The following is an 18,248-nucleotide window of genomic DNA, read 5'->3' as shown; positions in this document are numbered from 1 at the left end:
CAGAAATCAATGACAAATGCTTGTAAGTGTCCTAAAGATTCCATACATGACTGCACTGCTTGTCTTTTCTTGTCTAATGGAATAATGCTTAGGCCTTAACAAGCTAAAGATGAACAGTCAATATACTGTCTCTCCTGGATCAAGGATAAAGATTCAATACATCTTAAGTAAAAAAAAAGTTCAGACCCTGAAACACAGAACTGTAATCAATATATTAAAACAACTTCTTCAGAGAATGTAATGGTGGGAGATAATGATTCCAGTCCTCCCTTCAGCATGGGGTTGACTGATGAATTTGGGCCAGTCATTCTCTCATAATTCAACCCACCTCACAGGTTTCTGCTGTGGGGAAAATAGGAGGGAGCATTAGGTATGTCACCCTGAGTTATATAAAAAAGGCTGGATATAAATGAAATAAATAAATGTAAATGGTGGAGCAATCGTGCTAAATGAATAAGCAAGCAAGCCTGCTGTTGCACTTTAAAAACTAAGTGCTGCTTCTCAGTTTATGGAGGCTGCTTTTGTATGTGGTTATGCCACATGATGGAGTGTTTCTGTGGACTGCTTCTCATGATATAGATTTTTCAAGTGGCTTCTTAAAACTGCTTCCACTGAACAGTGCTTTGTGTGCATGCCAGCTTCTCATGAGAATGCAACCTTGCCACATGCTTTACTATCCCCTCCCCGAAATATTCTGCCTTTGAACTGATTCTGTATGCCAGCTGTTTCCCAGAGCAAGCCATCTCATAATGTTTTGCTATGTAAGGCAATTATCATGTAAGGAGAATTTCAAACAGAGTTTTTGTGGTGGTAGGTACCATATGATGAGTAGTGACCCACAGCAGCTCCTCACCATGTTATTTTTGTGCATACAGTTCTAAACAGCTTGTGACAATATACAGACAAAACTAGAAAAGTCTGCTGCATAAAATGACTGCTTGTATATTATTTTCCTTCAGTTCAATCATATCAGATTCTCAGAGACTGTCTGGACAAGTCCCTGCAGGTTTTTCAAAAGTGGTTTGATATTGTCTCCTTCAGAGGGCTGCGAAAAAGTGACTGGCTTAAGGTCAACCAGCTGTCTTTGTACCTAAGGCTGATCTCCCAGATTCTAGATGACACCTCAACCACTATATTAAACTGGCTCTCTTGTCCCATGAGGTTTCATCAAGATAATTACACTGGTGTTCAAATGTTTGTGAACCCTTATGAATTTCACTACTGAATATTTCAATAAAGAAATGAACAAATGTAATATTTCTATTCATTTGCTTAATTGGGCTCTTTTTAACTAGTTTTAGAACAAATTCACATTTTAGGTCATATTTAGGTCACATTCATATTACTTAAATTCTACTTATCAGTGCAGATAATTCACATATTCAACACAAATTATTAACTACTAACTGATATATACTTTTTATACTTTTCAATGCCAATGTCTAAAAATCTACTCAGATTTGTGCAAAGGCCAGTGAAACTGACACAAAACCATGCTATAACCCAAACAACTTCTGAAACTCCTTATTTAAAAAAAAACACTGTAGCACAGACATGTCAAACACAAGGCCCGGGGGCCGGATCCGGCCCGCGAAGTGGTTTCATGTGGCCCACGAAGCCATCCTGGAAACAGTGAGGGAACGGCCCCCACTGCCTTGGCCCTGGCCCTCCTTCTGCCAGAGACCCCCAGATCTGTCCCACTCCTGCCCAGGCCCCCATAGGCACCCTTCATGCGAACGATGTAGAGCTGGCCATGCCCACCCAGTAGGCCATATGCACTCTAGCCACACCCACTCAGTAGGCCATGCCCACCCTGGCCATACCCACCCGGCCCCCTGAGGGCAACCGCAATGCTGATGCAGCCCTCAATGAAATTGAGTTTGACACCCCTGCTGTAGCATATCAAAGAAATTCATTTTATAAAAACGAGTAAAAAAAAATTACCAAAGAAACTTCCTTATATAAAAATAAGTCAGGAGCCCATTGGGTCTACAGACCTCAAACTGACTTAAATTTCATACATGAATTTCGTAAGATAATATAAAGAAATTGTAGTCTATAAATTTATTTTATTATTTATTAAATTTATATGTTGTCCATATTTCCAAGATCTTAAATACAATTTACTTTAATCAATGAAAATTTGACTAGTCCTGATTATTTATTTATTTAACAATACTGAACTTGGGTGGTTCACTGAGGGTTAAATGACATATAAATGTAATATATTTTTTATTATTTCTATTAACATTGTTATGCTTCAGAAAAGCTTTCTAGACACTAGTTACAAACAGGTCAAGTGTCTGATGCAACTGGAGGAAGGAGGGAAGGCCTCCTATAGGCAACCTTATCAAGGAACCCATTCTTAATCCTTCTAATCAGTTTCTCAATGCCCAGATTAATTTTCCGGTTTTATTTGCCTTAACTCTCTCTCATTATTCTCCCCAATCCAAAACACACAGAGAATCTACACTGCAACTGACAAGCATTATTTGAGTCACTCCTTGAACACTTTTATTGGTCAGCTGGAGGAAGAGTTGCTTTGCATATAGTTTTCTCTGTTTCCAAGATGCACAAATGAGGACAATCAAAGTTCAGTTTTTAAGCTAGTATTAGTTTAGTTTAGTTTAGTTTTATTAAATTTTTATACCGCCCTTCTCCCGAAGGACTCAGGGCGGTGAACAGGGCATATAATAAAAATACAAAAATACAAAAGTTAAAATAGAATTAAATTAATGCCCAAAATAAAACAATAAAACATACAAATATTTAAAACCCTAAATTAACTCCCCATCAGGCCAGGCCAGCTTGTTCGAATAAGTGGGTCTTTAACCCGCGCCGGAAGGAGCGGAGATCCAGTGCCATCCGGAGCTCAACCGGCAGTTGATTCCACAGAGCCGGGGCGCCCACAGAGAAGGCCCTCCCCCTGGGGGCCACCAGCCGGCATTCTCTGACCGGAGGCACCCTGAGGAGGCCCTCTCTGTGGGAACGCACAGGGCGGAGGGGAGTTGACGCCGGCAGCAGGTGGTCCTGCTATTAGTAGTTAAAAAGAGTACAAACTGCCACATTGAAATATCCTATAATGAATATGAAAGAATTTGTAATGAGTAAAATATAAGGGTTCCCCATCCCTAAGCATATTGCAGTTGCTCTTAGCAAAACCACATACTCTTCCCAATTTATAGGAACTTTTGTTCAGATTAAAGAGAATGAGATTTTAGATTTGCAAACAAATGTCGAATGGAAAAATCCCCCCAAGAAGGTGTCAATTTTTGTATTCAAATAAATCTGCCTCTTGCAATAAAGCCCACTGACTCTCCCCAGAATGCAGAAGAGAAAAGGGACTGGAGTAGCTTATCTAGTGAGATCTGCATTTGGTTATAAATTAGTGTGTGGTCTACTTTGTACTTGCAGGTGGCCAGTGGTCCTACACCTGCTCCTCACAGCAGATACCATAGAAATCTGATATTTGTGGATCATTATAGAAGCAAGAAACTCCTGGTATTATCAACTGCCCCTCAGTCTGCTTCTGGAATAGATAACTGCTCCAAATGGTATATCATCGCTTCTGATTGCAACTGTTAAGATGCAGTACAAAATTTAGAGCGGTCCTTCCTTTCTTCAGAATGTTAGCTTTAAACAACCAGAAACTCAAACTCATGTTCAGGAACTACAAATGGCACAAACTTCAAGGACATGATGCCACTAGATATATTTGCTGTCATAACTCTTCAAAAAACACAGAAATTTATAGATATATGATTCAGTTTTAAAATATAAGAATTTTCTTCCCATTCTTTTAAATTGTCAGCACCCCACCGTCCTGTGCGCTCCCACAGAGAGGGCCTCCTCAGGGTGCCACCGCTCAAGGAATGTCGGCTGGTGGCCCCCAGGGGGAGGGCATTCTCAGTGGGTGCGCCAGCCCTCTGGAACAGCTTACCAACCGAAATCCGGATGGCCCCCGACCTCCGCACCTTCCGGCGCGAATTGAAAACTTACCTGTTCCAGCAGTCCGGCCTGGCCTGATAGCTCTAATTGGGGTCCCAGTTTGTATTTTACTATTGTTTGTTTTCACTATTGTTCATTCTGTATGCCTACCTTATTCTGTACACCACCCCGAGTCCCTCGGGAGAAGGGCGGTTTATAAAAACAAACAAACAAATAAATAAATAAATAAATTACCGTGCTGTTACCCATTATCTTCCCAGCCTTGATTCCCTGAGAAGAGTTATCTCCCACCTCACTAGTTTCAGCACTTACAAAATAGAGGCTTTACATACCTATTTTGTACCTTATTTTGCCCTCAAATACAAATTACAATAACTAGAAGTATATTGATGAAAAGTTATGGCTTTGCTTCTGAAAGTCAGCTGCAAGTTTTGAGGATGCTATAGCAGCTGAAAAAGTCAGGCTTAGAATACAAGGCCTATCTATACACCAATGTTTTTCAAAGTTAGCAACTTTAAAGATGTGTGGGCCTCAATTCCCTAACCAGTCTGTCATAGACAATAAATTATCCACCCTCAATATAGATGAAATACAGCCATGGGTAAAATGATTTCCACTGTACACCAATGGGTACATTATGCATGTGAAGATGTGAAAGGAATTTTTAAACTGAAACATTTCCATCATAGGCAAAGGCAAAACTAGCACCACTGTTGGTTTTGTTTTAGCTTCAAATGACAACCTAAATCTTTGCTTTCAGTGACAAGAATTTTTTCTTCTCAATTGTTGTGAGAATTTTTAATTATTTTACTAAATTATACATTTATAAAAGCCTAGTAGCTTTACAATATCCCTTCTTCAATGCAGTTCAGGATTCTTTAACAGAAGGTACAGCCAAATCTAATGAAAGTTGTTCAACATTCTACTACTATTTCAACTATTACAAACCTTCTGCAATATTTTTGACTTGATAAAACTATTCTGATGAGATGTATACTTCATTACAGGTACATACAGAGAAGACCCAATAACAAGGGAAAAGGATGATTGTTACAGAAGTGGTTTATTTTTCCCTGCTAAACAAAAATGGACTATACTCTGGAATAGTAAATTTGTACCTTCAATAATGTACAAATATTTTTTCCAGAAGCTAGCATACAAGATTTAACTCAATCCTGTATTACCTGGTGATGTATAAGTTAATGTTTGCATTTTAGCATAACAAAATTAAAATCTTTGATATGTTAACTGAAACTAAACGATCCCACAGAAGTCTCTTGTTCTGCTTAAATACTTTAATCTCAATGACAGATAAACAAGCAAAATTAAACTCTAAAGGAATAACAATGTTAGGAAAGTAAGTCCAATCAAAATAAGACAACTGTACAAGAATAAAGATCTGAGAACTGCAATAGGAAGGACTGGAAAATTCAGAAATTTACATTTATATAAAATAACATTTGTCCTTTAGCACCTACATAGATCAAAGAAGAGCCATTTTTGGCCTTAATTATGTGGTTACTCTCTAACATTCTACACAATATGTTTTTTATTTCAGTAAAATATAAACATTTAATTTACTCTGTAACACTGGTTTAAAAGGTACACATATACTATTTCTTACATATGGTCCTTTTGGAAGTGGGTTTAATATGATGATTACTGGATATTTGTGAACAAAGTAATTACTACTTCCAGATCAGTTAGCCAACTTTTAAAAACAAACTTGTTATTCAATTACTGTAATGTAGTTTCAGTCTTCGACTTTTATCCTTTTGTAATGTGTTGTACCACAAAATTTGTAAGTGATGTTTGAAATTCAGGTGAGTGCAACATTATATAGAATAATTAGTGATAAGATTTGAGTTAGTTCAAACAACTGAACAGGAGTTGAGAAATAATTTGTAATTCAAATCATTAACTCCAACTGAAGGGTTCTTGGTCCTTACACTATTTTACTTTGAATAGTAGTATCTGATTTCTAGTAATGATCTCTTATGAAGTTCTAAAATGTCCCTTTTTTGCTGATGTTTACATCATGGTGTTATATTTGCAGATTTGTGTTCCTCTTTTAGACTCCGCATTTTTAGTCAAGCTATACATACATACATATACATATATACATATACATACATACACACATATGTTTGTGTCTGTGTGTGTGTGTGTGTGTGTGTGTGTGTGTGTGTGTGTGTATCTCAGCCCAGTCCTGTGAGTAATTTTGTTGCTTTTCTTTGAACTTAGGATTTGTAGAGGTCTCAGAAGACTGTGTGTTGGAGGATATGTTTGCAGATAATAGAAGATGGTCTTCCTTTGCTAGGAAAAGAAATGTGCGGGAGTTCCTAATGGGAGTTCAGAAATATATAGCAAAAGAAATATAATGTTGGCTTTATTTCTTTTCCTTCCTGATGCTCATAGTTCAGAGAATGTCTATGTGAGGGAGTGAAAATGAAACAAAAATTCTCTGCCATAAAATTATTTATAACGCCTCAAGATAGGAGGAATTGCATAAATAAGCTCTATCCTGAAATAGAACTTGAAGAGCAGTTTTAGGTTACTTATATATTGAAGCCATTAAAAGGGACAATCTTAAAAACTGTCAATGAGCAGAAATTATTTTGCTTCTTCCTTGATGGACTATACTCATTGTAATAATTTCTAGTAAGTGAATAATTTTGTGTAGTAGTATTGTTCACAGGTAATTATAAATTAGACTATTTTAGAAGCCTTGCTTATCAGAAAAAAAGAAATAAGCCAGCAAATGTAATTATTTCTACTTATCGTTTATTCCCAGAAAGAATGAAGGAATCTCTAGTTCAATCAATGAGATTAATGAGAACCTTTAATGAGCACTTCCTGGGTGCCTTTACAAAACAGATGATTTGGTATAGCTTGCTATTCCAAATATGATTATGAAAATATTGCCATTCCCTCTAGATCCCCAAGAAACTTTATGATATCCAGTTTCCTTTTGTTTTTATTTTTTCCTAGGCTGCTGGGCACACATTGAAATAATACTCTGGGCCACTAACAATTTAAATTTTTCTAAGAATGCTTTGGGGTGCAGAGACAAGCAAGCACAAAGAGCCCTGTGTATGTTTTGTTTAGTGTAATGTAAGATCTAGGATACCTTACTGGAACCTCTACAAACAAGCCTAAGAAGTAATGAAAAGCAAATTCAATTTTATGATTCTGGCTTATTTGAAAGATAAAAAGTAGATGAAATTTAGGATATTATTCTATAGAAATGTTTGTTCTTAAAGTATATTTGTTAGGTTTGGATTTACAAGAGGGAAGAAAATTATGTTTAGAACAAGATTAATCAGTTTGGCCTAGTGGATAAGATACCAGGCTAGAAACTGGGAAAATGTGAGCCCTAAGTTCCACCTTAACCATGAAAGCTGTTGGGTGATTTTGGGGCAGTCACTGTGTCTCAGTATGACTCACCTCACAGTCTTGTTGTTTTGGGGAAAACAGGATTTGGATTGGTAGATATCAAACCTCCACCTAAGTACATTAGGCAGCATTTTCAATTTGTTCCACAGTCTGGTTTTCTCTGATATCTCCGTAGCATTTATGGAGCTAACTATGACTATTCTGTGGAACACCTATATGTGATACACTTGAGACTAGTGCTCCTATTCAGGTGAAATGCCATAGCTAGAATGGGAAAAAAATTCTGGTGACGCAATTCAGTGCTTCAATCGAGCCTCAGTTTAGAGAAAGGTTTAGCTTTGGTTTAAACTACTAACTACTACCTTGTTCCTCAATTGTACAAATGCACAGGTCAAGTGTAGCAATTTTACCATAACCAATAGCTGAAAAGAATGAAACCTTGGAGAAACCAAACTTTTCCTTTCCTATGATCAGATAAATAAAATACAGCCAAAAAATACATAAACAGTGTCTCTATATATCCCAAAGGGGATCACTATACTGAAGTACTTTCAGACATAATCACATATTTAGGCAGCATATACTATCAATAATAAAAATATCAGAAATTGGATGATGAAATACAGTTGCTTCCAAAAGTCAACCAATAATGGAAGTTACCTCTGCAGCTTTATTGGAAGGATCCAATCCAGACATATTATCCTGCATTAATTGTTGTAGGAGCTGTAACTGAGCAACACTGAGGAAGAAATCCAGACCTGTTGTCATATTCACTTCCAAAGAATGGCCACATACTAAAATTTCCTAGGAAAGAAACAAGTTTGCAAAACAAATTCTACTGGTTACAGCTGATTCTTGGTATTTATATAATTTTATTTTTAAGACAATATAAACTCTTTATATTCTCTAAATTGTTTATTAACATTTTCTCTGTCTCCTTCAGCAGAAAAGCACTATGCACCATCTGTAAAATAAAATCAAGTGGAGGAGTGATGGAATGTCATACAGCTATGGTTCCAACAAGGTATTTAATGATTAAGATACTTTCTCTTTGTTTCATGTATTTCATGTGTGAGGTCCTGTTTCTTTGTTGTATTAAATTCTGGGCTGTCAGAGCCCTTATTCATTTTCTTGCCAGAAAATTTTAATTCTCCTTTCTCACAGAGATGTATTTGAGTCTACAAGCACATCTTAGTTTATAATGAAACTGTATTTTGCAGCTCACAGTTAGCTGATTCAATTGATTTGTAGCTGTCTGCTAACATTTGGAGCATAGATAAATGACCATTGTCCCCTGGCTATTATAACCCCCACACAAAGCAAACAATCATGACCATGTTTTAGAAATTAATGAAAGGAGAAAATAAACAGATTTGCTTACTAAGCAGGAGATCATATCCTCTTGTTATAAAAAATATGTGCATATTCATCCTTAGTAATCTGTGGTAGATCTCTCCCTTTCTTACTGAATATCAAAGGGAGTACATTCAAGAAAAATTAAAACAGCTAAAGCATTCACATTCCTGAACAACAGGAACAGTAAAATTTGTCTGTTACTTTGTACTACATGCTTTCTTTTTTCATCTAATTTTTTTTTCTAAACTCTTTTTTCAGCACACATGCAATACAAGACAAAGCTGTGGAGACTGGGGCCATTGGGCAGCAGAATAGGGCATGCTTTATAGAGAGCCATTCAGTTCTATTCCTGGCCATCCCCAGTGACAGAAACTTAAGTACCATGGCTACAATCCTCTTCCAGAAAGGATGAGAGCCCAAAACCTCTCTGCAAAGTTTGAAATGAACTGATGAGAGCTAAGAGGAAAAGCAGCTGGATGCCAAAAAAGACAATATAAACTTATTTAAAGAGAAAATAAGCTTTCTTGAAACTGTATTTCCTTTGGGTGATCTAAAATTATGCTTTGACCTTCTTTCTTATAAAAGAAATTATCAATTGGGGTCCTAAATGATCTGCTTACCTCTTGACATTTAATGATTTTTAGGTTGATTTTCAGAAAACAGGCTCTGAATAATAATAATAATAATAATAATAATAATAATAATAATAATAATAATAATAATAATAATAATAATAATAATAATAATAATAATTATTATTATTATTATTATTATTATTATTATTATTTAACTTATATACCGCCCTTCTCCCGTAGGACTCAGGGCGGTTCACAAGGTTTTTTTAAAAAACAATACAACTACAAAAATTAAAAACAATTAAAATGATTACATTAACCTTGAATAAATAAAAATCCCAATTAGAATCCAATTAAAACCCCAATTAATACTCTCAGTCCAGGCCAGAAAGCTCGAAGAGCCAGGTCTTCAGGTCCCGGCGGAATGAGCGAAGGTCAGGGGCAGTCCTAAGCTCTACAGGCAGCTGGTTCCAAAGGGCAGGGGCACCCACAGAGAAGGCCCTCCCCCTGGGTATTGAAGCCTGATTTAAGCATAATTTTGGGCATGGAAAATAATCTGACATTTCTTGTGGTTGGCATCTCAACTTATATCAGTATATGTTTCATTTAAAAGCAGAATTTATTATCCATTAGACATCTGACGACAATGTTGAGGGAGAGGAAGAAAACAATTCTGATTGGACATTCTGTTCTGGCCCATGACGGATAAGTGTACATCACACAGTGTTTTAACACAATTTAATGTATCATTTTAATAATTAACAAATGTGCAGATATAAAGCTAAGTTGTAAACATCTCATATCCAATACTGACCTCTGTGTGTAAATTCTCTGGGGAAATTACTTTTGTGAAAGTAATGGCAGGAGCTGCAGTTACCCGTGCAGTAAAGTCTGTTAAAATTGGAGTTAAAATAGCTCTCCGTTCTTGATGGTGTTTTATGCTAAAAAATAAAATGAAATAAATGCACACTAAATGATAAACTCTTATGGACAGAAAACTATTCCTTTATATTTGTAAATATTAATTTCTTAGCTTAGTAACATTACTGAAAAAATTCTGCTGTGAAATTAATAAAGGATGAAATACTCTTATAATAATGCTCAGAGAACATTATATGCTACTGCTAAGCTTGTAAGCCGCCCTGAGTCTTCGGAGAAGGGCGGGATATAAATGGAATTAAAATAAAATAAAATAAATAAATAAAAATAAAATATGTATACAGGCAGCATATACCAAAGCTGAGAAAATGCTCTAAGAATATTTTTAATGCTATCAATATTTTAATATAAAAATTTTAAATATTCATGTTAACTGATATCTGATATCCAAAGAGAGGACCATTCCAACACTCACTGCCTATTGGTGAATCAGCAAAATAAGTTTTTCAGGATATTTAAATGTTTCTCTAAGAAAAAAGGCTAAAGCAGGTATTGGAATTAATGCAAATGTTAAAATAAACTGAAGTCAAGACACTATCTTCAGATCTGATGGTTTTTTCCAGTGACTCTAAAAAGATAAAAAGAAATAAACCGGTGCTTTCTTTACTAATTTTCCTACAGGGTACCACTCTTTAATGTTCCATTAATTTGGTGCAGGTGTTGACCATGTGAGTATCATCAGTGAGGAATGGTGTAATATAGTATGATCATCTAGGTGTCTGCTACATATTTATCTTTGAAACAGAAGGAACATTTCAGAAATGTTAAAATATATGAGTCTTTCTTGTCACTGTTTTGGAAAAAAAATTGTTTCAAGTATAGTACTGAGGAAACAAGTAAATAAATGCTCCAGAATATATTCCCACACAATATGTATTGGAGATGCAAGTGATCATTTTTTTTCTTAAAGAGACATGGGGTGTTTAGTGTTTATTTGGTGCTCATTTCCACACATTACTGTTCTGTACTGGAAAAGAAACTGATCATTTAAACTCTATTAACAGATTAGGAATAAAATGGTTCTTTCCCTTATATTCTTGAGAGAACTACCAGTTAAGTTATTAGGTGGCAGAAATGAAATCTATGCTTTTCTGGCCTTTAAAGAAATAAAATCATTTTTTTCTTTTTAGCTTATATTCATGCCCCTCTGCTAATCGACAAAGCCTTGCACAATTAAACAACAGGTGAATTTTGCCAGAAGTCTCAAGACACAGAAACTGAGAATATCTTTTGATCAGAGCTCTCCTGTGAAACCTACTAGGATTTTCCAGCCATTTTGTGTTGTGTCTACCTGTTGCATATTCACACTGGTTAAGAAAAGGAGAAAAATATTCTGGAACCAGCTGTCTTAGAGGAATATTTAGATAGCTTCATTAGACATTTGGAATACTTCAGGATATTACATGTATACTTTGACCTAAACAAAGGAAAACCTGCCATGTGTATGTATATGTGTAACAAAATCCCACCAAACTCAACTTCTGGGGGAGTTATGGCAAACTGAAGACAGCTCTGCCTCTTTGAACTGAAAACAGCCTTGACGGCAGCAAAGACCAAAGGATTGGTGAATAGGTTTCCTTGGAACCTCTTTGGATAAGGAGAGGATGGGAGATTGCCCCCACATGTGCTCTGGATAACTCCTCCTCATGAGGAAACTGGTTTTTTGTAGGCTTGCGTGCCAGGAGGCAAGGAAATTAGCAAACTTGCTCTGAACAGTGATAGAGACTTTTAAAAGACATTAGTTCACAAACCTCGCTTTCTAATTAGTTTCAGAAACTGTTCATAACTAGTTGTAAGCTATTAGAGACCTTCAGAACAATCTCTGAATACACTGCATGAGTTTGCCTCCATTCCTGAACAAAGAAAATTTTTAATCATAAGCTTAAAAATTTAAAGAATCTGAAATAAACTGCAAAAAGCTAAATAACATTTAGGGGTTTTTTTAATATTAAGGGTGTTTAAAGCTTTTAGAGATGCTATATTTAGTTATTCTAAACTGCTAGGATACAAAAATGTAGCAAATAAAGAAACAAGGAACATAGAAATAAAATGTACCTGTCTGATCTGAAACCTTAGAAAAATGCTTTATGTTCCTGAATCACAGCCTTGGCAGGTAGGTATTTGCCCCCCCCCCTTATATAAGATATTGCAGAACTGCACTGATACAGGCGTTATTTTAATTGCATCTTTTGCATTCATTGAAATGCATATGCCGGGCAGCATATCTTTAAAGGATTGATGTGACCGTTGACTGAAAACAAAATCAAAGTCTATTGTGGCAATGTAATCAAAATGGAGAACTAAAAATGGAAGATGTCAATGTAACATTTCTAACTAGATTTGAGTTGGAAGCCCTCTTTTGCATATCAACAAATCAACAGAAATTTGTCATTTCAGAAACTGCAGCTGTTTTCATTTACAGAAGCACAGAAACTGGTTTCAAGCCAATTGGGGAAAAACATTTTTGTCATCTGTTGGCTTTAAAATGTCTAAACTAGTTCTGTTCAAACTTTTACAAAAGTACAAAAGGGATAATAATGCTGCTTTTTTTTTCTAGAGTAGTAACGGAGATGCCAGGTTTTGGCCCGAGTTACACTTTATGGCTACAATAAGCTATCACAGAAATATAGACGCAACTGTATCTGTACGATTATATTGTACAACAATTCTATAAACAATTCAAAATGCACTGTTCAGAATCCTAGCTCATGGAAAACGTGTTTGCAATGGAATGCAAACATACACTTCTCTGTATAAATAAAAAAGCCAATTAGCTCAAATCTATGAGATGCTGTTACCATTGTGCTTTGATCAGAATCCACGAAGCACCACTTCCAAGCAGATTCTTACCTACTGGCCATATTCCACTCAAGTGCTGGATTCTGAGAATTCCTTTCATTCTCTGGCACTGCCCTGCTTTTACCATTTTCCTTCTCTGGCTTTAGCTGTTCCCACTGAGCAGTACCAATGTTGATGGACTGGAGGTCTATTTGGTACTGTCTATCTTCAACCTCTGAACCAGGATCTCGAATAACTCCCAAATTCAGTGCTCTCCTATGGTGGCAAAAATTAAACAATTTCATTATTTTCTTCAAATGCAAAGCTAACTCAACAGTTTTAAGACAATAACATTAATTTATAAAGTTACTCCAAGATCAAATCCATTCACTTATCCATTCATTCTGTTGGGAGACTAATATTCTCATACAGCATCTGAATTTTCTGTAGTTATTCTATTTTCATTTTAATTTGTTTCCTTTCATTTCTTTTTTCCATGTCTAGTTTTCCCCCCAAACTATTCTACATAATGGTCTATCTCATGCCATACCTTCTCACTGTCTCATATTCTTAATTCTCTTAAATTATAAATAGTAAAATAAATCATGATTTTAGATTTATATCATTCTTTTGTTATATGTACATATTAAAATACATATTCAAAAGAAACAGATCTTTTTTTCTAAATAGATAGCTATCATCCTTGGATCTCCAGATGGAGCAGAGTAGGTGAATTACAAACAAAGAAATGAAGATCAGAATTATTTTTCCATCCCCTTTCTCCAACTTTCACAGACATGCAACATATTTATTTTATTTTATTTCATTTCATTTGCTAATTCACATGTTTTGCCATTTATGCTTCTTATAAGTTGAATAAAATGAATTATAAATTTGAAAAGCATAAAACTTTGATGTAAAGCTCTGTACTAAAGATGATCATATTATTGGTAGGATATATAAACTTTACTAAAATGGAAACAGAGGACAACGAAGTTAAAGACTGTTATGATAAAAATGTCATGGTTCCGACAGATGAAACCCTTCAAAAGAACTTCGAGGCGTTGGAAACAAAGTATTGGCACTACATTGTTGAACCCAAAAACTAAATTACCCTCCCCTGGATACAAAGTAACAAAATACAATTCCCACCCCCAATAAACAGTCATAAAGCACATTCCCCAATTAGCTTGAAGTGCGGGATTTCTCCCCAGCCTGCCAAAACGTTATCAGCTCAAGACCCAGTTTGTCCTTGGATTCCCACAGCAGAGTTATTATTATTATGAGTAACTGAACTCTCATCCCAATCCCCTCTCCCAGCACCAACTAATTCTGAAGGCATAGAGAAAATGGCTGCATTTTCATCTGTTGTCAAAGCAAGAACATCCTATTTTAGCAGCGTTGACAAAAACAGGCAAAAAAATTGGATATAATCTTTACTTGGACCAATGGGACAGTATATAGAAGAAAGGATTAAATGTTGCATTGAATTATATAATCTTAAAGAGAAATTTTATAAAATGATGTATTGGTAGTACAATACCAGATAAATTATTAAAATTGTATAAGAAAATTTCAAATTCACGTTTATTGCTATAAAGAAGGATCCAGTTTTTATCTCTTAGTATCTCCAACTAATAGTAAGACTGATACCATGGAGAGCTGCAACCAATCATAGGTTGTCCTCTGTTGTGGAAATTGGTCTCTTACTGACTAGCTCAAAAATCATGCTTATATTTTATTATTAAGGGCTAGGTAAAGAAGTTTCCTTATTTGTTATCTTCTTATAGTAATCCTTTGTTGAAGATCTTGGCACTTCATTAAACTTTAATGTCGTAGCCCCATACAATCAGCTAAAATTTAAAACTTTAGCTGATTGCATTTTTGCATTAATATATAATAACTGGTCAATAAATGACTAAAACTTCTCTAAACTTTTTTTTGGCCATCCTATAAGATCTCTTTCCTCTTTATTGCAGGTGGCATCAAAGGATAAATTGAAAGTCTACCATAGTTGGTAAATAACAAAGTAATGAAATACAGTCAGAGAAGACCTTAAGCATGTAACCGGAAACATAACTTTAATGTTTTCCTTTTTAAATTGATTTAGTCTGGGTCAGGCATTTTGTATGTTTATACAAGAAACAGCTCATGTTGAATCAGTTACTATTCATTGCTGAATAGGCATAATTCAGAGGCTTATTGTAAGAAATCCATCATGTATTCCCTTACAGTCCACTGGAGAATTATAAAAGGCTATAGAAAGCAAGTAAAAAGCCTCCAAACAAAAATATTTTTAAAAGTTATGAGTAATAGTACTATATGATATAATCATATTTAATGTAAAAACTTTTGCACCTTTATCTACTTTCCAAAATCATATATTATAGATGGTTATAACATTTAGCTCTCAATATTATGCTTTGAAGTTTACATCCAGGGAAACAGTTTTTCTTGGGTTAACATGCTTTTTAAACGTCTTTATAAAGATAAAATATTAATATACTGTAAACTGCTCTTAACAAAGGATCCAAAGAGCAGGTGTTCATATTCTGTGTGTTGAAATATTTTGTGTGTTCATCCAGTCAAGTTACTAGGTGTAAGAAGCATTCAAAAAGAAAAAGCTGTTGGCATACATATTTTTCTTCCCATTTTCTTTTTCATGCGGTATTGTGTATAAGAGCCAAAACATTACTTCAACTTATAGCACCTCTGAAAACATATTTTGGCCTTTTAAAAATAACCTACTTTATGAAATAGGGGAAAGACCACAAAACAATAAATGATTTTCTTTTCGTCAAAGTAATGGATTCTGCCCTGCACAGAATTTTAATAATAATAACTTTTTAAAAAGTATAAGATTTGGTTTCAGCTTCCTCACATGAAGATGACAAGCACAAGCTATGTTTGACATTGATTGATTGATCAATTAAACTAATCTCCCCACATATTTTAGGTGACATGACGAGCCATGAAATTCTCAATTTGAACTGAGATCATTGTACTGCCAAGTGATTTTTAACTCCTCTTATTTTTTTCTTAATTAGTACTGTATCTATAGGTTTAAACTATTGTCCATTCAAGCAAAATGTACAAATACCAAAATCTTTTTCTTATGGAAAAATAACATATCATATAAGATGTGAAACAGAAAAAGTCAGGTGCCCAAAGTTAATGTGCCAAAAGAAATGCAATCCTTGGTATCCAATTGGATCCTTACCTAACCCCTTTATACAAAATTAATTAATAAAAATGAGAACAGGTATGTTTCTATGCAGAGTATAAGTCTCCAGCATCTCTATCCACGATCTTTCTTATAAAAAAATAGTAAAAATGAAATCTAAAGGATTTCTTAAAACATGTTTATTTTCCTAGAAAAATCATAAAAAAAACCTGGAACTGCCTTGCATTGTTGAGGGTAGAATAGGTAGCAGGTAGCAATGCAGAAGATATTTTGAAACTATATCTATCCTCTTTGACAACCAACTTTACGAATTTGCACACTTCCCCAAACAGCTCTTTTGCAAGAACACATAAAACAGACATGGCAAACTCACGACATCACGTGACGTCGCATAATGTATCGGAGACTTTTCGCCATTGCCGGCAAAGGGGTGGGCGTGGCTTCTGGATGACACGTCTGGCCCACGGGCCAGCAGTTTGACACCCCTGACATAAAATATCCAAATTTTTAGCTTTCCTCACAACCCTAAAGATTTGGACTCCCCAATCTAGAGATTAGACAATATGGCAATGGGGAACCACAAACACATTTTAATTATTAACAACTGAATTTAAACAAAAGGAAAGAATATCTGTCACAACTTATTAACATAAAAGGCAAATAGTTTAGGAAATATAGGAAAACCCCATATGAAATCCAATACTGCCCTGTGATATGGTTGCCATAGAAACCACAGCCCATGTTTTTCTGTACTGCCTGTTCTATAGGGATTTTCGCCACCGCTTGATTACTCTCTTTTATTTAAATTTCCAGGGCATTCTCATAGCTTTTATCTGACTACCTGTTAAATCAAATATTAATTTGAATTGAATTTGAATTTAATAAATTTATATGCCGCCCTTTTCCCTAAGGACTCAGGGCAGCTCACAACAATAAAAAGTTAAAAAACATAAAATACAAAATTTAAAAAAGAATTAAACAAAATGTAATAAATACATAACAATTAACCCAATAAAACCAAATTTAAAACTATAGTCTGTTATAATCTTTTTAATTGTTTTTAATTTTTGTATTTCTTGTTTTAATTCCCTGTAAACCGCCCTGAGTCCTTCGTGAAAGGGCGGTATACAAATCCAATTAAATAAATAAATAGTCAGTCCAGGCCCGATTGTTGGAACATCCATGTCTTCAGGTCACGGCAGAAGGACCGAAGGTCAGGGGCCATCCGCAGCTCCGGAGGCAACTCATTCCAGAGGGTTGGCGCGCCCACAGAGAAGGCTCTCCCCCTGGGGGTTGCCAGCCGGCATTGCTTAGCCGACGGAACCCTGAGGAGGCCGACTCTGTGGGAGCGAACCGGGCGATGGGAGGTTGACAATGGCAGCAGGTGGTCTGGCAAGTACCCTGGGCCTAAGCCATGTAGGGCTTTAAAGGTAATTACCAGCACCTTGAATCGCACCCGGAGGGCAACCGGAAGCCAATGCGGCCAGATTTTGCACCAGCTGAAGCCTCCGGGTGCACTTCAAGGGCAGCCCCATGTAGAGAGCATTGCAGTAATACAGGCGAGAAGTGACAAGGGCGTGAGTGACCGTGCATAGGGCATCTTGGTCCAAAAAGGGGAGCAACTGGCGCACCAGGCGAACCTGTGCGAAGGCCCCCCTGGTCACAGCAGTAAGATGATCCTCCAAGTTAAGCTGTGAATCCAGGAGGACACTCAAGTTGCGGGCCCTTTCTGAGGGGGGCAATACCTCCCCCCCATCAAAAGAGATGGAACATGTTGGACAATACGAGATGCCGGTATCCACAGCCACTCGGTCTTGGAGGGGTTCAGCCTGAGCCTGTTCCTTCCCATCCAGACCCGCACCACCTCCAGGTACTGGGACATCATGTCAAGGGCATCACTGGGTTGGCTCGGGGTAGAGATGAACAACTGGGTATCATCCGCATATTGGTGATACCTCACCCCAAAGCCACGGATGATCTCACCCAGCGGCTTCATACAGATGTTAAACAGGAGGGGGGAGAGAACCGACCCCTGAGGCACCCAAGTGAGGGCCCTTGGGGTAGATCTCTGC

At 36.2% G+C, this 18,248-nt stretch overlaps 1 protein-coding gene across 2 annotated transcripts in view; it reads right to left on the bottom strand.

The window, feature by feature from the left end:
• Nucleotides 1-18,248, bottom strand: part of VPS13B (vacuolar protein sorting 13 homolog B) — a 354,177-nt gene that overhangs the window by 146,510 nt on the left and 189,419 nt on the right. For both annotated transcript variants that reach the window (XM_083358950.1, XM_083358949.1), the window contains exons 31-33: nucleotides 13,065-13,268; nucleotides 10,090-10,216; nucleotides 8,005-8,148 (exon numbers count right to left, since the gene is read on the bottom strand). In XM_083358950.1, coding sequence (XP_083215076.1) covers nucleotides 8,005-8,148; nucleotides 10,090-10,216; nucleotides 13,065-13,268 — 475 coding nt within the window. The remainder of the gene's footprint in view (nucleotides 1-8,004; nucleotides 8,149-10,089; nucleotides 10,217-13,064; nucleotides 13,269-18,248) is intronic.

Source organism: Vipera ursinii (assembly GCF_947247035.1).
Source record: "Vipera ursinii genome assembly, chromosome: 3".
Classification (NCBI taxonomy): domain Eukaryota; kingdom Metazoa; phylum Chordata; class Lepidosauria; order Squamata; family Viperidae; genus Vipera; species Vipera ursinii.
Note: the sequence above shows the minus strand (reverse complement) of the source record. Positions and strands in the feature narration are given on the sequence as shown.